Source organism: Lepidochelys kempii, chromosome 6 (genome assembly GCF_965140285.1).
Source record: "Lepidochelys kempii isolate rLepKem1 chromosome 6, rLepKem1.hap1, whole genome shotgun sequence".
NCBI classification, from domain to species: domain Eukaryota; kingdom Metazoa; phylum Chordata; order Testudines; family Cheloniidae; genus Lepidochelys; species Lepidochelys kempii.
Genome location: NC_136385.1, coordinates 23,641,528 through 23,664,570, shown reverse-complemented (window position 1 = coordinate 23,664,570; position 23,043 = coordinate 23,641,528). Strand labels below are relative to the sequence as shown.

Sequence of the window (23,043 nt, the reverse complement as noted above, 5' to 3'; positions counted from 1 at the left end):
TTACAGTATTAATTTTTAACTCTGGCAAATCATGAGAGCTCAGACTGAAATACCCATCGTTCCGATTACCATCATGCTTTCTTATGCGTCGCTTCCCTTGGGATTTGATTTTAATAGCCACTGTCTCTCTTTTCTAGCTCTGGAAACCACTGCTTTGTACGATTGTGCCTAATGACCTGAGAGGGCTAGATACTCTTAGGACTAATACAGACATTTTTCAGGACCAGTATATTTCTAAGCCTTGATCCTGGATCAGTGATTATTTAAAATAAATAAATAAATGGCAATTCAACCTCTGGAGCACTTTGCAGGTTGCTGCTGGGACACAGCATTTTATGATGAAATATATTTTATAACAAGGCCTGGAGGATTTTGTAAACGGAAGGCCCACATAAAAGATTTATTAGGGCTACGAAAGGGTTGGGCAGTTACTCTTGTTTGCATGTTGAAGTTTATGGGATTTCCCACCTCTTTTAAAACCTTTTTGTTTTATGGTAGCAGTTTATCCTGCCTCCCAATCCTCTGCTGTCAAGTTTTTCCACAGTACACCATGAACTAATCCCTAGAGTGGCTTGCCTGTGTGCTTGTCTGTGTACCCCTGCATGGACGTGCTGGCATGGGTATGAGGTGTGGATGCTCAAAGGTGAGCTTGGAAAGAATGGGTTTGCAAGCACAGGTCACACAAACCCTGGTTTACTATGCAGTGCAGGCATAGTTATATCTGAGCTTAGAGATCCTGTGGCTTTATTTATAGTCCATAGCTCCTACAAGTGAACTTGGGTTAGAAAAAACCATCTGTGTATTTGGGATGTGCAAAATATTTTTTTTGGGGGGATGGCACATTTGAGTACTGTAGAGATTGCTGCAGTCCTCCATTTCTTCCTCCTGTGGTGATTTGGAAGCTCTTGTGGATTACCGAGGACAAGGATTATCTATACTCTCTTAAGCAGCTTGCTGAAAATGTCAAAGGTTTAGCAGAAACCCTAGGTCTATTAATTTTTACATGTAGTGGGGGTTTTCTTCCAATTGATTTGAGATTGGGAGATAATATTGCTCTGAAAGCTTCCTCATTAGTTTGAGGGCTTCCATGTTTGTCAGCGCTCTCCCATTTCCCACCTTCTGGTGTCATTAGCTTTTCCCCCCCGAAGCATCTGCATAGATATTAAATTGGGAGGTGGATATTTGGTTTTCTTACTTTTACCTAGGTAACGTTATTTAGTGACATAGGGTGGGGGATGAGGAGGTGTATTTCTCTGCTGCAAGAATCTCCCCTGAACACTCAGCGTGTGTGTGTGTGTTTAACTTGGTTAATTATCCAGCTCTTGTATTTGGGCACTCGAATAGGAATTTACCTTAGGCGCACACATCTGAGAATGGGGCCTTGTGAACGTGCTGGCTATTTACTCTGGGGAGTGGCAGTAGGGAAATCCAAGAGAAAACTTTTGTGCGTCAGTGGTAGGGGTCAGGTGTGTGGCACCAGAGGGTCGAGTCTACGATTATTGATCTCACACTCAGGCCCCTGGAGAAGGAACATTTTAGGAAACCTTTTGAAACCGAACCAATATCTGGCCTTGCAAGGAGGTTGCAAGAGTCCCAGTAAGATAGTGTGTGACTCAGCAAAGGATCTCCTGGATGTAATGCTCGTGGAAGTTACTGCCATCTGATGGTTGCTCATTGATGAGGTGAATTGAAGAGATTGATCTGTCTGTCTCATACCAGGAAGGTGTTTGAGATTTTGCCAGCCAACATAGACTCGTGGTAGCTGGAGAGAGCCGTGTAGGCCTATCCTATCTGACAGGGACCAGTGGAGGCTCTCTTTGCTTACAAGGATGATTTTCCACAGTGTGGGGAGAGGTGTTGTCAGACCACAGGACGTGGAGCTAGGGATTCCAGTGTTCTGGTCCCAGCTCTGACACTGGTTCACTCTGTGACCTTGGGCAAGTCCTTTAGGGCTTCCATTTTCCAAAAGTGCCTGCAGATTTTGGGTGCCCATCCTGAGAAATGTGAGGCCAAATTTTTAGAGGTGCTGAGCACCTACAGCTCTCCTGGACTCTGGATGAATTTCTGGGTGCTCATTCCCTATGAAAATCAGGAGTTATGTCAGGTTGGGCATGTGAGATCCGTGGAGCCTTTTGAAAATATAGGCCTTAACCTTTCTCTGCCTGGGCGCCCCATCCCTAAAATGGGGATAACACTTTTTCACAGCCATGCGGTAGGGCTTTGTTGCGTAAAGTGCCTTGTGAATGAAAGAGACGTTTCCCAAGTATTGTGAATGCCAGAGAGCTTGATGGCCTAAACTGGGTGCCCTCTCTTGAGGGTGGCTTAGGGATCGATCCTGCCCTGGTGCAGGATGGGAATGGACAACATGACCCTTGGAGGTCCCTTCTGACACACAGGTCTCTAGGAGGCTCAACGCTCTGAAGCAATGAACCAAACATTACAACTTTTTGCTCAGAGCCAGGGAGCAGCAATTGTTTTGTTTTCCCTTTCCCTTAAATACAGTTAGGGTGCCCCTGTATTTCACTCATTTTAATGGTCTCCATAGCTGTCGGTCTGAGGACAGAGCAGGGCAGGCCATTCATTGTGGCAGCCACAATATAGGGATTTGCCATTTGTTGCTCTCAACAATAGAGTACTTAAAAGTACGGTGGGTGTGAAGCGCTGTTTACATACCAGCGCAGAGGGAGGCAGTCTCCTTGCTCCGGTTGGGACTGGTCCAGGGGCTCTGATGTGATGCCTTACAGACAAAGAGTGAAGCACTATGCAAAGCAGCCAGTGGGAGGCTGCTGGAAGGATGACGCTGAGGACAAGGAAATAGAAGTACAATTGCCTAGCCAAGGGCCTGATCTAAAGCCACTGAAGTCTCCGGAGAGACTCCTATTGACTTCAATGGGCTTTGGATCAGGCCCTGAGCCTTTCACAGCCTCTGGCCTATATATGTTACCTGACTTGCAGGCAAATTAAGTGTGACAGTCTTGTTCTGGGGGGCTTGATGCTTCCCAGCTGGGAAACAGCATTAACAGGATGCCTGCAGGGCTCATAAAATGTGTACTTCCTCCTTGGGGGCCTGATCCAAAGCCTGCTGGAATCAGTGGGAGTCTTTCCTTTGACTTCAGTGGGATTTGAATTTGTGGGCTGCACCAATGCCATGGAAATTATAAAAAGCTTGTTTAAAGTGGAAATGGGACGCTTCAGGGGAGGTTTTCAAAAGAGCCCAACGTTGACTTTCCGTGGCATTTGTGTGTCTAAATCCCTTGGGCACTTTTGAAACCTTTTCCTGTCTTGTTCCTAGCCCGGTTTTGACTTAAACTCCACTAAAGCTTACCCACTGCGCTCCTGAATGTGTGCAGATAACAAGTCTTTCCTGCTGCTACAGTGTTCCTTTCCTTTGTTTCTTTCCCAGGGGCTGCGGTGAACCTGACTCTAGTGACACCAGAAAAGGCCATCAAGCTAGCGGCCAATGACTTCTTCCGCTATCATCTCTCCAAAGATGGGTGAGTGGGTGGCTTGCACCACTGGCAGTGCTGGAATGGGATTTGTGCTAGGATGTGGGCTCACTGGGACTGGTCTGCTCTGAATAACCTGGGGAAGCCCAGTTGGGCAACCTGCTGTTCTGAATGGGATTCATCTTTGAACTGGTTCAGCCAGCACTAGCATTCTGTGTGCGCTGTGTACAGAACTGAAAGCAAAAGGCCCCTCCCTGGAGGGTTTTATTGAAGCTCCCAGAAATAGTTCCAAATCTCAGCCAGGGTTCCTGTAGCCAGAATTTCCACAGAAAGCGTCTGCACAGGAACATAGCCTCAGCAACTGGCCACGTAACCGCTGGGATGGTCCCTCCTTCTCAACCCCTTATTGGACGCTCCTCTGCCCCTCCCACCTTTGCAATGACTATATTCTGAGTGGGTGGTGAATCGAGTTCTGGATGGTCGAAGGCCCCAAGCTTAGCACCAGCTCGTGGCTTTGCAATCTTGTGGGGTTTGATTTCTTTGAAGATATTTGGCAGCTGGGAGTGGGAGTGAATTTTGATTCTCCAATATTGGTATTTGCTACTTCACCTGCATGTAAAGGTCATAAGTCAATAAAACAGGCTTAATTTAATGTTTGTTCATGTGAATTCAGTGCCAGGGAAAGGTGCCAGGTTGATAGCCATGAAGTCTGAAGTCCTGTATCCATTGAATAGCTACTGCTCGTTTTGCCAAGATATCTCTGCTCCAGCCCAGGGGACAGTTCAGGGTCTGTGGCCCATTCAGTCCTTGACCTCTCTGACCCTGCTGATAAGAGAGCAGTCTGTGGTAGGGACTTCTGTGGTGTGGAGGCTTGTCCCCTAGGAATTAGATACCTGTTTCACACGAGCCAATAAATAATTGTCATGTATAGGGTACAGCTCTTGAGCACTAGCTACCTGAGTTGGATTTGCACTAGAGACCTACAGCTGAAAAGCTCTGTATCCGATTACCAATTCTTTGATTTATCAGCTCCACATAATGTACCAGGCCAGATTCTCAGACAGTGTAATCAGGGTAGCTCATTGATGTCAATGGAGCCATGCTGATTTACCCCCGCTGAGGGTCTGGTCCATTATATCTTTTATGTATGTGACTTTTTGGTTGTTCTGGGGTCATTAAATCACAAGTTAATGTTCATACTTGAGGATCCATATGATTCACCGACAATAGTCCTGTAATTACTCATCATGGGTTTTTTCCTTAGATTTTAAGTTTCTTTTTCAGTAGCTGTAGCTATTCTGTGCTATGTACAAACAGGGAGAGGATATGTCCTTAATCTGTCCTTGTTCCAAGTAGCTAAGTCTGAAGCTTGGAGTGGAGACAGAGCTGTGATTGCATTGGTTCTGAGCCCAGATGTTGCACAGCACAAGATGTTGCAGATTGTTAACTTGCTATTAACATTAGGTTATCTGAGGACCAGAGGCTAACCACAGGCTTTGGAAGGATCACGTTGAAAGGAGGGGAGAATGGCCTGGAGCTGCCAGTCATTTACCCTTGGAGTATCTTTTCAACCAGGTGATCCAGAGAGTGATCAGTTGAGACCGGCAGAGAAATAGCATCCTCTGGCAAGCCTACATTTCAATGTAGCTAGCATCCTGGCAGATCAATGTTTAGTGCTGACTCTTTCAGCATTAGGAAGGCTGGATCCTACCCATGAAGCCTCTAGAGCTTTGAATAGAAGAGGAAAGGACTGTACCTTGAATCTTTCACACACCCCAAGACTGTCTGGCTTTTTGTGACAGGCAGCCCCAGGCAGTACACAGGCTGGTTAGCATGGCTTACATTTGGAGTCAAGTACAACAGTGTAGTAGGAGCTTTGGGAATGGACTTCCAGTTTTGATTTCTCTTAGGCTCCTGGTTTCCTTGCATAAGGGAGGAGGTGGGCAGTGCTGGGGCTGAGTGTGAGTGTGTGGGGTTGTTGTGGTTAGGATTAATAGGCCTCTCCATGTTCCTCGTGCTGTTCCTGTATGCATGCTGTGGCAGGGACGGGCACTGCATTAATTTAGGAAAGCTCCATTTCTGCAGTTAGCTGCAACCTTTCTATTCCAACCCAAACAGTCTTGGAGTCTGTGAAATAGCTGGTGCAGTTACTCCCCTAGCTCTGGATAGCTTGGTTGGGTACTGGTCTAGGTGGCATGAGAATCCAGTTGCATATGGTCTCAGCTACGAATTGCCTTGCATTTACCCCCATCACTAAAACACCAGGCACTTGGGGGGTGATTTGGCAGGCTCTGCTTGAGAGAGGCCCAGGACTAGGATAGCCAGCAGGGATCTAACTTAAGACTCTACTGTGTTAGAGCACGATGGGGAGTTGGGAGGGTCCCACTGTGTGCCTGGCAATAGCCAGTGCTACCAGCCCCTCTTCATCTTCATTGTGAAATATTGCAGATATAACACACACACACACCCCACTAAAGTGATGAATAGCTGCCTTGACCCAGTGTCATGGAAGGCACTGCAGTAATGGATCGCACCAGGGGACTCTCAGGCTGTACTGGGCGATGCGCCCAATTAGATGCCTCTAGGAATCAATAAAGTACGGAAGCTGCCACTCAGGCCTAATCTGTTGCATTCAAATAAAAGGTCCCAGACCACCGAACACGAAGGCCGAGCTGTCGTGCTGAGTGGGTGCACGTTGCCCCTCCCTCCCCTGTCTCTTCCTGTTTCCCTTGCAGTGCTGGGGGAAAGCACCATGTGCGGTCTTTGCTGCTGGCAAAGCTCCTTCACAACCAACTCTGATCCCCAGCCAAGGTGACAGCCTAGAGCATGAATAGGCTCTTGGGGAGCCAGAGCTGGTCCTGTCTGCATGAGAAACGTGAATGGTCCCTGCTTGATTCTCTCACTGCCCAGCCCTGGGTGAGCTTTGAAGCTCGGTAGGGTTTGAATGGTGTTTTTCCTTTCTCACTGACTTTGTGGATTAAGGGAGGTGTTTTCCTGCAGCGCTGTCCTTGGATCCCCCTGCAAGAGGGAGAGGGAAAGGCAGGTGCTCGCTCAGCCTGCCGCATGCCCTGCCCTGCAGCAGCGGGTAGATGCTGGCTGGTGCTGGGGAGTGAGAGTCAAGGCCAGAGAAGAAATGCAGTGAGGCGTCTGCTCTGGAACAGTGTGTTTCCGGTCAGCTGGAGCACTCTGCGGGGAGAGTCCTGGTTCGAAAGCAGGAAGTGTGAGCTCATGCCCAGATGTGGTAGTGGTGGTGGGTAGTTTACCCGTGTCCTCAGAGGGATGGGAACATCTCTCCTCTCCTCTCCTCTCCTCTCCTCTCCAGAAAGGGGGCTCTCTAGGCTGTCCCTTACTGAATACGGACTACCCCATGTCTGCGGTAGGTGCTCGGATTTAGATCGGATTTTAAAATGGAGTGAGGTCTGGAAGGTCTTTGTGTTATGTCTGGAAAGTGGGAGGTGGCTGAATGGGCAGTAATGTCTCCTGGGTAGCATAAGGGCCATTAGAAGCTGCTGCATAGCCATTCTGTCTGCATCCTTTTCTCCCTGTAACTCTTAAGTGCCTTGGGATGCAGAGAGCGTAACCTATAAAGAGAGTTTGCCCCATGTAGTGCTCTTCCCCTGCTGCTGCCTTACAGTTCACTGGACCTTCTCCGAGCTATGGCAGACGCCACGTGTGGTTAACTATAAGATGACTGAAGGGGGCCATTTTGTCCCATTCATGAAGCCAAGCGTATGCCCCCTACAATTCCTCCCTCATTCACCTTGTGTTTGATCCCTTTCCTCAAACTGCTCGCTGTGGTGAATTTTTCCATCAAGGCAGCTCTTTTCCTTTGTGGGGGCAAATGCCCTCTCCTCTGCCCTCTTCCCTGCAAGCCAGGCTTGTAGGGCAGGGCTGGCAACCCAGCAGACCAAACTACTCTGCTTAATCACAGAGTAAGGGACCTTAGTGACCGTGCCAGCATGAGCTGCATCCACCCTGCCCTGTAACGTGGCTAAGCCTGTGGCACCTGGTCTGTGACTAAAGCAAGAACTCCAGGGCTGTCGATCAGCAGCGCCTTGGGCAAGCTCTTGGTCCAAGACCTAGACATGAATAACACACTGCTGTCTTGGAGAAAGGCATGGCTGCACGGCAGGTGAATGCGCTTCCACTCCTGCGCGTGTGATTACAAGGATGGTAAGTAGCACGAGAGCTCTGCAAAGGCATTTGTTTAGGGTGGTTTATTTTAGTCCAAGGGCCTGTTGTCTGAAGTTGAGTTTTACGTGGTGCAGGAACATGGCCCTGGAGGTCCTTGCATGAGCGGAACAGGTCATATTTGCTGGAACAGTTAGTAGTTCTGTACATGCAGATACAGTGCTCTTAAAATACATACTGGCTTTGGCTGGTGCCCAGCCTAGTGACGTGATTGCAGCTCCCGCAGTCTGAAAAAAGAGAAGCTGCAAAGATCTTCTCTGGCAGTTTGAATTTGAATGTCTTAACTGTCGATCTGCCAGTGGCTGCCCAGCTGGAAGTATGCTCAGGATTTGCATGAGTCAGCGTTGCTTGTCTGATAAAAAGCCTGCGCACACACATAAATAAAGTTCTGCGTGTGTGTGAGAGAGAGAGATGTATTGTTGCAGATGCTATATGACCGCAAACAAACTATCCTTGAGTGACTGTGCAATCCACAGAGCATGCAGCTATCGTTATTTTCCACAGAAAAGTGCAGTCTTACCATGAACCTGCCTTGAGCGACCAGCAAAAATTAATTGCTTCAAAGATGTGGGCTGTGTCAGGAGTCAGGGTTTGCTGCAGAGCCAGTCTCCAGGCAACCTAGTGAGCACAGGAGGCCTGTAATAGACCACCTGATTAGCTACACCTAATTGGTAAAAGGGGCAACAGATGGGCTCTTAAACTTAGCAACAGTATAGTGGCTGCACCGGGTATTTGCCGATGTCTGTGATAGGTCCTGCGACTTGGTGTTCCCAGCCTTGCCTTGCCACACTGCAAGTAACCCAGCTCTGACCCTCAGCTCCACCTTCTGATTTCTGGCTTGGACTGACCCGGGGCTCTGGTTCCTTCCTGGCTGCCTCCTGCTCTGACCACTAGGCATAACTGTGCATGTCCCAGTCAGACAGTCACAGAAGGCTGACTGAGACTGTACTCGAAATCCTGGGGGCACTTTAAGGGCTGGGGATGTCTCATGATTGGGGATTGGTTACTGCTGGTACATTCCTCTTCTCCTCCTCCCCCCCCCCCCCCCCATGAGTGTCTTATGAAACTCTGAATAGACCGATTATGTATTTTATATTTCCTCTGCTATAATTCAAGTGTGGGTTTTAATAGAGGGACGTGACATTAAAATCTAGCTGTGCCCATCCCCACTTGGCAGTGAGACCAGTATTGCTGCATTTCCCCCTGTGCTTTTGTTTCTGTGTTTTGACTTTACAGAAGAAAAGCTTCTTTTTACCCCTTGCTGTGTCCAGCCAGGGAGTCCACCATGAGCAGCCGGGTGCAGCAGGCCTCATGCTTGTAAGATCTCTTTGAAGTGGAACCCAGCCAGGAGGATGCTGTAATATCCTCCAGGTTGCAGCCGACCCGGTTTTGTTCTGCTTGGGGCTTGCTGTGTGTGTCACAGATGCAAAAAAACCTTGACAGGAGTTCTGTGTCTCTTCAGATTTGTGCCTCATCCCCATCATTAGAGCTGACATCATCCTGTGATTTTGGTGTTTCAGCTAGGAAGTTCTCTGGAGCTCCAAGAACTATGTAGACAGAGGAGCCACATGGGAGTTCTCACTCTGCTCCTCTTACAGATCTGTCCTTTCTGAGGCCCCTCAGACTAGGAGAAGGCAGGAAAGGGAGAATAGGGGGTTTCCAGTCTACAGAGAATGGAGACGGGCGTTTTTCCTGCACCTCCCTGAAGCTGGAAGTTTCTGCATGCTCTTTCCCACAGTGGGAGGCCCAGGTACATACACCAGTCGATAAGATAGCAGCTGTGTTTGTGCAATATGTAAACAGGAGAGGAGTTGCTAGGGCCCCATTGAGGAAAGCGCTCAAACATGTACATAAGAACCCTTGACATCAACATGCATTTAAAATGTTTTATTTGTGGGTGCCCAACTTGAGGCCTGTTTTAAAGAGAACGGATTTTTCAGAGCTTGGGTGCTTAGCACTGTCTGAGAATTGGGCCCCTTTAAGGTGTCTCATGCCGGGCACTCACACTCAGCAGTCACTTCTGGAAATCTTAGCCTTGAATCTCAGCCTCTACAAGCATTTGCACTGAGAGCAGCCTTTAAGCTGCCCCACAGGGCTACATCCCTTGTCTCCTAAACTCAGTGTGCTGTACAGCTGTGGTGGGCGGTGGCAGTCATGTAGGGTTTCTCATATTTAGGCTCTGCCCAGTATTTTGGCCTCAGTGGGTTGAAAACTGTCTCGGTTTGTTACAAAAGATGTGGTTTGCTTACAGAATATCCCAGTGTCCGGCCGTCTGGGTTGCTGACTGCTCCTCTCCAAGGCACATTATCATCATTGATTTCCCTCTGAGATATATTTTTTCTTATCTTGACCTTCGCTTTGTTTGCTGTTCTGGAATAGGCCTGGAAAGCTGCAGATTCAGTGATTTTGGTTCCTAGCAAGCTCAGCACAATTGCGTTAATTGCTTCTTTGCTGACAGAAGTGAATTCTGCAGGGAAATGGGTATTTTTTCCTCTTTCTTGCCCTGTGTACACAGGATTGTCTTGCTCGGTGAACAGAAATGTGAGACTTATTAGTTCGCAGAGCATGCTGGGGACTAATGCTGCTAAATGGCAGGCAACCCAACCCTTCTGCCGGCTCCTGATGGAAATATTTTTTTTTCCATCAGATCCCAAGTTTGACCCTGATTCCTCTTTATTTTATAATGTCTTGCACTCTTCCCAAAAGGTTCAAATGTATTAGAAGTCTGATCCAAAGCCCATGGTAAGACGCCCATTGACTCCAATGGCCTTTGGATCAGCCCTGTATGTTTGTGTAGTATTGATATGTGCGGTTAAACAGCTGTTGTGTTCCACCCCAGAGGTGACTATTTCTTGGGGGTGACGGGGCTGTCTCTCTCACATCCATCTTTTCTCCCATCACGGAAGTACTGTCAGCGCTGGGCTAGAACATGACCGCTGTTTAACCCTCTGCCCACCGATGCTACACAACAGGGTGCCAATTCAGATACTATTTGGGGTATTTCTTGCTTACCCACACAATGCATGAGCTGGTGCTGCCAGGAGTTGAGATCTGGGTGCACTCCCCCGTGCTCTGCTTTGCCATTCCAATTGCTTACAGCCTTCTCAAAAGATCACTGACTCAGGTTGAAAATCCTCATTCTTTGTCTCAGGCTGGCACGTGTGCATGGGGGTGGTTTGAAGACCACCGTTCAGCGGTCTTTGAGGATGGAACACGGTGCCTTAAGGTTGCAGCTTTTATGACATATGATAGGAAATCCAAAAGGATGGCTTCCACAGCCACAGTACTGAGCCCTGACGCATGCTTGCCAGAAGGTGTTCTATTTTACACTGGATGCAGGAATGGTAAATGGTCTCTGCGTTGATAGGGTCAGACTGCCACGGGGGTAAATTAAGTGAGACTCCTTTTGAACTCAGTTGCTCTATGCCAGTTTAAACCAGCTGAGGATCTGGTCCACAATTCACTGTTTACTGTCGTATTTAGGCACCTAGGGCGATGCATAGACACACACAGGATCTGGTACCTTTTTAAAAATGGTGTATGCACAGCTCCTCAGCTGGTGTGTGTCAGCATAGTGCCATAGAAGTCAGTGGAGTCATACTGACATATAACAGTGGAGGTGCTGGCCCTTTGCCTAGTGTCCAGGGGGTAGTGGGTGAAATCTATTTGTCCTGATGATGCTGATAGAACATTGAGTGTTTATTTGACGTTCACCTTCAATTGCACACAACCCTGCCTGGCTCCTGAGTGACTAAAAGGAGTGAGGACCTTGCTTCTTGGGCTGTTGTACAATCAGAGGCTTGCTGAATAACTCTCCCAAGTATTCAGAGCCCTCAATCCAGTGGTGAGGGTCAACTGCCCTAGAAAAATACCCACTTCCTCACTGAAACAAAAAGGAGTCCATGGCACCTTAAAGACTAACAGATTTATTTGGGCATAAGCTTTTGTGGGTAAAAACCACTTCTTCAGATGCAGACGACTACTTCTTCCTCACTGAGTCTCTTAAAACACCTCAATGAAGGGGAGAAAAGGTCCATGTGGACCCAGACTCTCTGTAGGTGGCTGTCTAATAGTTCAGCGATTCATTGAACATCCCGTGCCCAGGGGGCTTTGAGAAGGAAACTCAGTGAGAAATTCCTTCCTTCGTTCTCGAGGGAGAAATCTATCTTTAGTCATTGATAATCCTCACTGTGGCTTTATGCCCATAATCCCCTCCACTGACATCCTCCCCCAGAGCAGATGTGAGGTAGAGAAATCTGAACAGCTGACATGAAGGCTATGGGGGATTAGCTGCAGGCAGCAGCCTGACTAGCAATCCTGTCACATCACTGGATAGGTGAATTTAGCCTTGAGGGAGCTTTAAAGGGCTGGGGGAGAATCATAGAATCATAGAATATCAGGGTTGGAAGGGACCCCAGAAGGTCATCTAGTCCAACCCCCTGCTCAAAACAGAACCAATTCCCAGTTAAATCATCCCAGCCAGGGCTTTGTCAAGCCTGACCTTAAAAACCTCTAAGGAAGGAGATTCTACCACCTCCCTAGGTAACGCATTCCAGTGTTTCACCACCCTCTTAGTGAAAAAGTTTTTCCTAATATCCAATCTAAACCTCCCCCACTGCAACTTGAGACCATTACTCCTCGTTCTGTCATCTGCTACCATTGAGAACAGTCTAGAGCCATCCTCTTTGGAACCCCCTTTCAGGTAGTTGAAAGCAGCTATCAAATCCCCCCTCATTCTTCTCTTCTGCAGGCTAAACAATCCCAGCTCCCTCAGTCTCTCCTCATAACTCATGTGTTCCAGTCCCCTAATCGTTTTGCTGAATGGTTGTTTGAATGTTGCTGAGGAGAGGGGAGTGAGGATATTTCTCATGCCACCTGATTCTTCTCTGTGGCAGGAGATGCTGACAACTCACTGGATCTAAGAGCCACTGCTAAGTGCACTGTATTGTGTTTGAGGTGATGGTGTGGAAACAGTGTGACGCTTCCAGGAGCTCATTTATAGTCTGGGCTTGAAGGATGCTTTCAAACCATTATTTGTTAGTGTAAATCCAGCATCACTCTACTTAAACCAGCAGAGTTGTGCTGAGTTTGCACTGTCTGAGGGTCTGGCCCATTAAGTTCAATATGTGATACAGAGACCTGTTGGCAAAGGTTCCCCTGTTCTTTGCAAACAGCTGTAACTGAAGACCTGACAAACTCTCTACACCAAACACGTCTCATGGGCTATTTTTATCCATAAAGAGTAGCATGTAAGGTATCTCAAGACTCCTAATCGTTGCGAGATGTATGAGTGGATAATGTTTAAGGGATAATGTATATTGGGAATATTGAAAGTACGCTGTCTGGACTTGGAGCAGAGATCAGTCACCAGGAGGTCATGTGTCTCGGTGATGACCCAATCAAGCAAAAGAGAGTTGTCACCCCTCCCTAATCAGCCAACCGGGTAACGCAAGGTTCTGTTGTCTACCCTTGCCACAGTCAATGGAAAACCATCAGAAACTGTGACAAACACTTGAAACCATGGAAAGGTAGAAAAGAAACTGTAGCAAGCAGGGTTCACCCTGCCTGTGAATAGAAACCAGTCTGTTTTCAGTGTAACACAATGTAGGATAAGGCACTTTGTATCCATTCACTGAAGAAAATCCCTGGCCGGGATGGGGGGGTGCTTTCATGAACTTTTGGCTGTTGGTTCTTGAGAAACCAGCCAGCTCTGCAATAGACTGAACTTCGGGAGGAAATCTACGTTATTAGCTAGGAAAGGTAACAATTGATAAGTGTAGATCCCGGTTCATTTTTTGACTTTTTTTTTTTTAATTTTAACTACTTGTTTCCAGCACACTCTTCTTTCTATTTAAATTTTTATTCATAAATAAACCTTATTTTGTTTTATTATAAATGCTCAAAAGTGCTGGCTGGTTTGCAGGAGGAGTGTTTAAGGTTAAACTGGGGTACACTGCACCTTTGGGTGCACAGGGTCTGGTATTTATGCATGTAGCCAGTGTCAGGGGTGGGGATATCACAAGGGAACAATTCAAAGGGACTTGGGGGTTGGGGTGCACCTCTTGTTAATTTGCAAGGTGAAATAAGGGCTGGCATAGCCCAGAGGAGAGAGCTTGAGTGACTGAGGGGCTGGCAGGCCAGGTTACTGCCCCAAAAAAGGGCTCCCTCTTGCTGATGGGAGGGGTAACAAGGTGACTCTCAACTCTGGGTGCCCTGAGAATGTCACACAACATTCATACATCTTATTGCTTGTAAGACTCTCTTAGAGGCTTTAAAATAAACCTGATTCTACCCCCCTCCCATCACTTACTGATGTGTTTGTTCTTATTCTACTTGGAAACCATTCAGGGCCCTCTTCCCTCTTTTGTAGAGAGCTGGAGTTAACCCTCAAAACACAGTATTGGCCCAAAACACAATGGCTGTTCAAGTGTTTGGGTCAATGCAGTGGGATATTGTTATGATTTTGTGAACAAGCGAATGGGATTGTATTTATATAAATGCAGCAGTACGTCTTGCTAACCCAAATTGACTTTGTGTCTGTATCATCAGTGGTATCGGTACCACCTTGGAATATTGCTACAGAGCCATCAGGAAGAGCAAAAACATTGCTTTAGAGTAGCTCCTATTAAAAAAAATAGTGTTTTGGCTGTTTATTTTTCATCATGGTAGATTTTTGTAGTAAATATTTAGGATACAGAAGTCTCTTGTTATCAGATTATTATATAACTTTCTTTTTTTAAGGTAGGACAAATTTGGGATAACACCTTGACACTGAGTCTTTTTTAAGTGTAGACAACACCTTACAACACTATAACAGCACAGCTGTGCGACTATAGCACTTCAGTGTAGATGCTACCTGTGCTGACGGGATGGAGTCTCCCGTCGGAGTAGGTGATCCAGCTGCCTGAAAAGTGGGTAGCCAGGTCGACGGAAGAATTCTTCCATTGACCTAGTGCTGTCTACATGGGGACTTAGGTCAGCTTGACAATGCAGGTCAGCTTGACAATGCTGCTCTCACCCCTGAGCGAAGTAGTTAAACCAACCTAATCTTTTAGAGTAGACGAGCCCTAAGAGAGGGTGCCTGGCTATGGCAGTCAACAAAAAACCTCTGGCTGATTTTCTGATACAACTTTTTTGACCATGATCTTGGGTACCCATCTTTGGTGCTTTAAGGGGACCTGATTCTCAAAGGGCAGGTGCTCATCACTTTCTGCAAATTAGGCCTCAGTAAGATGTCTTAAATTGAACACCCCAACTCAGCAGTTCCTTTTTGAAGTCTTGACTCTGTTATTTTGTGGGGTTCTGGCTTTTTGGAAGAGGTGAAGGAGAACATGTTGCTGGTTGCTGACATCTGCAGCTGCAGGCCGTTAAAGGCTAATGGCCCTGTGGCAATTTCTGATACCTGTGACTGACTTGGGAGCTCAGTGTGTGGGGGAGCTGTCAGCTCCCCTGCTCCAGAGCAGATTATGTTGGACCAAAACACCCAGCCTTTATGACACCAGCTGGCTCATTGTGCCCAGTTAAGACAACCTCCACTTTGAGTCCCAGCCGGTGGTACCTGTGCATCAGTGCTGTGGCCCCGTCCTGTAATTCCATCACCATGGGGATGGAGCCTTGCACTGAGAGCTGGCGTCTCTTAGAGGGAACCAAGCTGTCTGTGTTGTTCCAGGGGCACGTTACTCTGAGCCAGATCTTCTGACTGAATCTCTCTTTTGCTGGGCAGGAAGAAGCTGACACTGCTGAGGGAGATGCTGGCCGGCTGCGGGGCAGGCACCTGCCAGGTGATTGTCACCACTCCCATGGAGATGCTCAAAATCCAGCTGCAGGATGCAGGCCGAATTGGTACCTTGCACATCTCTTCTTTCCTTGTACAACAGGCGGGCAGTGGAGGATACCTCTTGAGGGGATTCAGCAGGGGTGGGGAGAGAGATTGTGAGAGAAGGGGAGGGAATGAGCGTAGAGGTCACTGCTCCCTTCTGCAGAGGGGTCTTAAGCTGTAACAGAGCTTTCCTCATGCTCTTCCCTTCAGGCCTCTTAGAGCCTCCTCTAGTGGCACGAGGAAGCAATTTTCACTACCTGTGCTTAAGTCATGGGAGGGGCTAGGCGGGCTGCTGTGCATGCTGAAGAGATGATCACATTCAGCTTATGAATTATTAAAACTCCTCCGTTAATGCCACAGGAGAAGGGTTTAACGTCCCCTTGTGCTTGTCCTCTGACACTTTCCCCTCTGCGTCTCACCCCATTATCCCCTCCTCCCCTAGCCCGTCACAAGTGGCTTGTTGCCTGCAGAAGCCCCGTCCTGCAGCTCATCTGTTTTTCTTGTGAGGGAATGAGAACAAGCTTCAATCAGCTTCTTCTGAATAGAGAAGGAAGCTCCCCGTGTGGGGCATTGCTGCTCTCAGGGGGAGGGAGGGACCGTTTCAGTCCTGCTCTTTCTGTGGGACTCTTTGTACCATTGTCCCGTATCCTCCTTGCCTCTCTGGGTACTGGTTTCCTCTCTGATCTCAGAGTGGAGTCTCTGACTCACGAGGTTGAGAGGAAACTGAAGACTCTCCCTTGTGAGAGTGAAAGGAGAGCTCTGGTTCAGGGTTGGAGCACGCGTAATCCACTCACAGAAAGGGACAAACAAAGGCACGTGTGGCCAGGGCATGGAATTTGATCTCCGCTTGCTCTCTAGTAGAGAAGCATTGTACCATTTGCCACCATTGGTGTTCTTTGCTCAGGAGAGGCCTAGGGCTAGAATAGCAAAGGGTGCTGCAGGTAAAGGTCAAGGTTCATAGGCAGAACTGTGTAGGAACCCAGGACTGGGGTAGCAGGTGGTGTTGCAGGTCAGGACTGGGGCGAATTGGCAGAGCTGCAGGAAGGGAAAGGGGATCATGAGCACAAAACAGTGTGGTGTGTCAGTTCCGAGATTCATGGGCAGCGCTGGGGACGGGGAAGGGAGTTAAGACTACGGAGAAGTCCTGTTGGAGCCCACGTGAGACGCGTGGACAGAGCTGTCAGTTATGCACCAGCTGTCCACCATGTGCTGGCACTAGTGTCTTCATAGAAATAATTTAAATAGAATTATAAGATAATTACTTAAAACAACAGAAAGGAGAGAAGTGTTGCTAAAACCTAAATCTCTTCTGGAGTCCTGCCACGGATGGTGCTTAGGTCCTAAAATCGCCTAAACAATGCCCATCAGGTAATGGTGCTACTCAGCTAACCCACAGTGGCCCCCACGCATTTGCCCATCAGGAAGTATTTCTGGCTCCAGGCTGCAGCCAGCTTAGATCAGGATTCTTCCAGCTTGGCATCCATGTTCTCTGTAGGGTTCCATTCTGCAAACTGGCTAAATTGTCATACCCAGCGTCCCTCGGAGACCGTATGCCCAGTGTGATGTGTACATAACAACTGCACATCCAGGGACTTTCCTCTGTGGAGGTACCATTATGATTACACATAGTAATGTCACATCCTAATTTTGGAACCTCATAACCCAAACACCCCATGAGCCCAGAGAGTTTCTCTTTTCCTTTTTTCTCCCCAAGAACCTTCCCTTGCCAATTTTAATGCAAACCTTGTTCTGTATGTGTGTGGGCTGAGGGATTGATATGTGCTCCATCTACTGACCAAACGGCAGAAGTACACTTGGGTTTGAAAGGTAATGGGAGATAGGTAGCATAGTGCGTAGATCTAGGGTACTTTATTTCGGGGTTCTCTTCAGTTTTATTTTAAAGTGGTTGTTTAAGGGAAGATATTAGGAATGAGCCCTTCTTATTTTTTGGGTGCTTTGGTGGCCTTTCCCCTCTGAAGACCTGTATCCCAATAGGGTTTAAAGTCCCTGTTGCATTGATCTCTTGTACTCAGCCTAGTCTATAATTGTCAGTTCTCCACACCACACAAGCCTTGCATGACTGACCGTGTCTGCTCAGGAGAGACCCAGGAGTGGAACTGCAGGGGCAGTGTTACAGATGAGGACTGAGGTGTGGTGGCAGAGCTGGGCTTGAGCCCAGGACTGAGGAAGGGGTGCTGCAGTTCTGGAGGGGAGGGAGCTTGCAGGATGCATGGCTGGCTTTAGCCAGTGCTGTTAGTCCTTCCCTCTCACCAGTATCCAGTTTACACCACAGACCTCTTCCTTTCTGAAACGTCCAAGTTCCTGTGTAGCCTTGGCACTGGAGCCATGTGATAATTGAAAGTTGTGTTTTTTAATATGGAGATATACCTATCTCATAGAGCTGGAAGGGACCTTGAAAGGTCATCGAGTCCAGTCCCCTGCCTTCACAGCAGGACCAAGTACCGTCCCTTATTTTTGCCCGAGATCCCTAAGTGGCCCCCTCAAGGATTGAACTCACAACCCTGGGTTTAGCAGGCCAATGTTCAAACCACTGAGCTATCCCTCCCCCTTCATAGCACAGGTTTATAAATAACACTCTGTCACTCCCATGCAGCGGCCCAGAAGAAGCTAATGGCAGCACAAGCCCAGCTCTCCACCACCACCAGCGCTGGGGCAGCAGAGTCGGTAGTGGAGACACGGACCACGGCGACGCAAATCACCAGGGAACTGCTTCGGAGCAAAGGCATCATGGGGCTTTACAAGGGCCTTGGGGCCACGCTGCTAAGGTAGGGCTGTGCTCGCGGAAACTCTGAGCACCTTCATCTATAAAAGACTGAAGTAATCCTCCCAAACCCTGCTCCTTGCAATGGTGCTACTATTGCATTTGGGGCTATTAACTGGACAATTCTATTATCGTCTGGGTCACTAACAAAAAACATGTGTATCAAGCACCCAATTCTCCTCTCCCATAGATCAGTGTGATACTGGAGTTCCCCTGGGGAAGAAATGGAGTACATGAGTGGAGAATAAGGCCCCTAGTGCTCTTGTGTTGGGCAGAGAGAGAGAATGAGAATTCTTGGTAGTCTGCGTTCCTTCTAGTCTACATAGGTTCTTATACCACACTGATCACTGTAGTCGTGCATGAAGAGATGTGACTGATATCTGTCACATGTTGGTGGTTCTCTCATGCTCTGCCCTTGGGAAAATGTGAGCAGTGGAGTGTCTCATTTCGGTAGGGTGACTTTTCGTTTTGCTTTGTTAATACACATTTTTCTCTGTAGTCATGTTAGAGAAGGCAGGTCATAAGAAATGCACCTTGCCCTTGGAGTGGAAGGTTGTGAGCCTTGTGATGGCCCTTAGTGCCTAGGGGAGTTTGTGCCACAGTCTCGGATCAGCCCCTGGGAAAGTTCCGTCTCCCATGCAGACGAGCTTTACCCTTATTATAGAGAGTTCCATTGTGCCAAGTCTTCCCTCTGGAGCCTTAGGTGATCTTTGGCTATCCTGGGTCTAGTCCATGGAGTGCCTTGAAGATAAGGACCAAGACCTTGAGCTTGATTTGATCCATAGGAAGCCAGTGAAGAGAGTGGCTTTGACATAAGCTCTTATCTTCTCAAGTGACTGACTCACTAATTAATTATTGGTAGTAACACCCAATGGGACTGACCGGGCAGGAGGAGGGACTTTAACTCTTTTAAAAAAATTAGAACTCTGGACATCCTGGGCCAGATCCTCAGCTGGAGTAAATAGGTGAAGCTCCCTTGGCTCCGGCAGAGCTGTGCCGAATTATATCTGCTGAGGATCTGCCTCCTGACTCTTGTCTGTGGGATATAGAAGCTGCAGAGGGAATGTCTTTCTCAAACCTCCTTGCACGTCATTCCAGTAGCTGGGAAAGAGGCCTGGCCTGACACCGTTCTTGACCTGTGAATCTCCCAGCCCTTCCTGCTGTGACTGGCTGCTTGGTCTGGGGGGTGCAGCTGTGCTGATCTCTCTTCTCCCTACCCCCCCCCCATTACAGAGACGTCCCGTTTTCCATTGTTTACTTCCCGTTGTTTGCGAACCTGAACAAGCTGGGCCAGAAGAGCCCTGATGTCAAGGCCCCATTCTACGTGTCCTTCCTATCCGGGTGCCTGGCGGGGAGCACGGCAGCAGTGGCTGTCAATCCGTGTGATGGTGAGTCCTGAGTGGGATCAGGCACTGTCAGCCTGAGGGTGGCAACAAGGAGTTTCACGGACACCCAATCGTGGAGCTCCCGGCCCCTCGTGGACAGTGGTTGCAATGGATCGAGTGAGGAGGAGGAGGAACTTACCACTTATGGTGGCTGTGTTGCAATGACATTGGTGTCAAACGTTGAAGTGGCCCTGTGCCCCCTTGTATGATGAGATGTGGCATGGGGAACAGGGCAAAGGACTCAAAGAGTTCATGTCCCCAAGCGGCCCTGGAATCAGACAAGCACTGGTGGGAGTGGGGGAAGGAGATGGCTTGTGTGTTAGGGGGACATCCCTTATGCCCCAACCTCACCCATGCACCCCTCTGTGTAGTACCAGGAGAAGAGAGAGCACTGACAGGGCCATTCTGTCTAGGAGAGGGGAAGTGGCAGGATCTCCCTTTGCTCCCCACAGAGAGGTGGGAGAACTGGAGGCTCCATGTCCCTCTGGTGATCTGAAGGAACTATCAAGGAGAGAGAGAGAGTCCTGTAGAAGAAAGGCTCACAGCCCCATGAACTCCCCAGCCAGATTTGGAAGAATCCTTACATCACCAGCCTGGAAAGAGGCATAAGAGTACTCCTGGGGGAATTCTGTGCCACTGCGTGTGTGCAGAATTCATGCCCCCTGCAGATTTCTTTGCTTCCCCGCAGAAAAATGATTTTCGGACAGGGAAGCTGCAAGAGCAGTCATGCACCACTCCCTAGCTGCACCCGTACATTGTTTCAGGCACCTGGAGCAGCTGGCGGAGAGGTAAATCACTGCACGGCTGGGAACACCCTAACCAGTGGCTCCTACCCTGAGCCAGGATCAACTGCTAGTCCGGGCTGGGTTGGAGGCGGGAGAAGATGGGACTTCCTCTTCCCCTGCAAGGAGTGGCTGGGGCTGTGTCAGACCCACCCCCAGAAACTTTCCCCAGCTGCAGGAAGCTCTGCATCCTCCCCTGCTTCCTGTCCCCATCGCTGCTCAGCTGCAGGGGGAGAGGTCACTGTACGGGGAGCTGCTCTACCATCTGCCCAATCCCCATGCATCGGGACCTCCCATACCCAGACACCCCTGCCAAGCCTCACCCTGTACACCCAGACCCCCCCTCGCCCTCCATACCCGAACACCACCCCACTGAACCTCAACCCCTGCATCTGGAGCCCCCCTGCACCAAGACCCCCTGCACCCAGACCTCCCCCCACTGAGCTCCCTGCACTCAAACCCCCACCCTAATGAGCCCCACCCCCTGCACCACCCTGAGTCCCCATGTCCAGACCCCCACCAAGCCCACTCCCCCAGCACCCAGACCTCTCTGCTGAGCCCCAACCGCTTTCACCTGGAAGCCCCTGCATAGTCCCATTGCCCCTGGAACCCCCGCAACGAGCCTCCGTGCATCTAGATCTCCCACACACACCTAGACCCGCCCCCACTGAGCTGCCTGCACCCAGATTGTCCCACACAGAATCCTCTCACCCCCTACCTGCATCCCCCCCCACACTGAGCCCCTCCACATTTGGATCCTTCCTGGTTGAGCCTGCCTACCCCACACTTGGTGCAGAGGGGCAGGGCCCTAGGGTGTTTCTGGGGCAGGCCCAGGCCTTCTGCTGTGTCAGGGTTGGGTGCAGCCTCACCACTGAGTCCATGTCCCAGGGGTGGAGGGTTGGGAGGCTGCAGGGTGATCTCTCACTTTCGTGTATCCAGTGACCTGTGCTCCCCACTGCCAAGCCGGAGCCTCTGCATTTATGTATTGACAAAGTTTGCAGAATTTTAAAATACTGTGTGCAGAATTTTAAATTTTTTGGCACAGGATGCCCTCAAGTGTATAAGAGGGAGATCTCTGAGGTCAGAGCTCCCCCCTAGCTCAGGAGAGAGAGCTTGCCCACTGCTTCCAGCTGAGGAGGAGCTGAGCTTTCCCTTTACTTCAACCCCTGCTCATGGGAGTCCCCACTGTCAGTGGTGTGTGTTAGTTAAACCAGATGGAGGGGGCACTCTCGGTGTGGAGGACCAGAAGTGGCCATTATCACGTCTTTGTGATGGACATGTTTCTGTGTAGAAACCATTGTGTGTGTGTGTGTGGGTGTGTGTGTGTGTGCTCAGCACGTGCCTTATGTGTATTCAGGCTTTTGTACATCCAGTGTGAGCTCCTGGGAAGCCATTACCTTATTGTCTTAGACTGTGTATGCCTTCCAATAACACCGTTTGGTCTCGCCTCTGTCTGCAGGGCTAACCTGTGAGAAACAATAGGAAGTTGTTTTCCCTCCCGTAATCGTATATTACCAAGATTTTTAAGAGTGACTAGTGATTTTTTGGTGTCTCCGTTTTTTTGGGGGCCCAACTGCAGGCAGGGCTGACTTTCAGAAAGTGCTGGGCCTTGGAAAATCAGGCTCCTTAAGAGGTCTGGACCCCCCTAAATCAGAGTCAGTTTGGAAAATCGTGTTCTCTTTGTGTTTTGTGTGGGGATTTTTAAATCCATTTGTAAAGGAACAGTTAAGGTTTTCCCTTGTTTTCTGATACTCTGATTAATCTCATCTGTGATCATAATCCCAGTAATCTCATCTTGGCTTTGCTAGGCCCTAAATGATCACTCTTGCCTACTAAAGAGCTATGCAGCAGTGTGTAAAGCACCCGGCAGAAGTTTCGGGGGGAAAGAACCAGAGGCAGCCCATGGCCAATATGAATAGGGTTCTTAAAGCTTCTTTTCTCCTTCTCTCTGTCCTCAGTAATCAAGACAAGGCTGCAGTCCTTGAAAAGGGGAGTGAATGAGGACACATACTCAGGAATCCTAGACTGCACCAGGTAAAAGGTGCCCTCAGTGGTTACCAGACGATCAGGTTGCAATGCCTCTGTTCTAGGCATCTTCCGTTGCCTGCTTCTTGGCAATGGGAGGGAGTTGCAGCACCAAGGGCTTCTTTTTAAATTGTTTTATCTGAATGGCTAAAAGGGTTTTATCCTGTCCTTGGGGGAGGTTAATAGGGCAGGTGTCCCCTTCTACCAGAAAACCCCAACTACCCCTTTCCCCAAAAAGCAATAACCTTGAAAACAAATACCCAGCCCCAAGCCGAAAAGAGAGCAGAACCAGAGACTCTGTGGAGTTGACTAGGGGTATTGCTATTGCTGTTGGTTTTAACATGACAAAGTGCCCAAATCCTAGGGTGGGCAGCACTATAAAACCCTAAGATAGCTAAGGCTGAGATCTGCAGCAGCTCCCACTTCCTCTGTGATCCTGCCTTATAGGACCTCCTGCACATTGCAGGCTACAGAACCTTACCCACCCACTCCTGTAATAGACTTAAAACCTCTGGCTGAGTTACTGCAGCCATCAAATCCTGATTTAAAGACTTCAAGTTACAGAGAATTCACCACTTACACTAGTTTAAACCTGCAAGTGACCCATGCTGCA

General features: G+C 48.8%; 1 protein-coding gene across 2 annotated transcripts in view; it reads left to right on the top strand.

Annotated features, from left to right (window-relative positions):
- Positions 1-23,043, top strand: part of SLC25A22 (solute carrier family 25 member 22) — an 89,770-nt gene that overhangs the window by 52,134 nt on the left and 14,593 nt on the right. For both annotated transcript variants that reach the window (XM_073347154.2, XM_073347155.2), the window contains 5 exons: positions 3,404-3,494; positions 15,361-15,479; positions 18,071-18,242; positions 19,472-19,626; positions 22,364-22,439. In XM_073347154.2, coding sequence (XP_073203255.1) covers positions 3,404-3,494; positions 15,361-15,479; positions 18,071-18,242; positions 19,472-19,626; positions 22,364-22,439 — 613 coding nt within the window. The remainder of the gene's footprint in view (positions 1-3,403; positions 3,495-15,360; positions 15,480-18,070; positions 18,243-19,471; positions 19,627-22,363; positions 22,440-23,043) is intronic.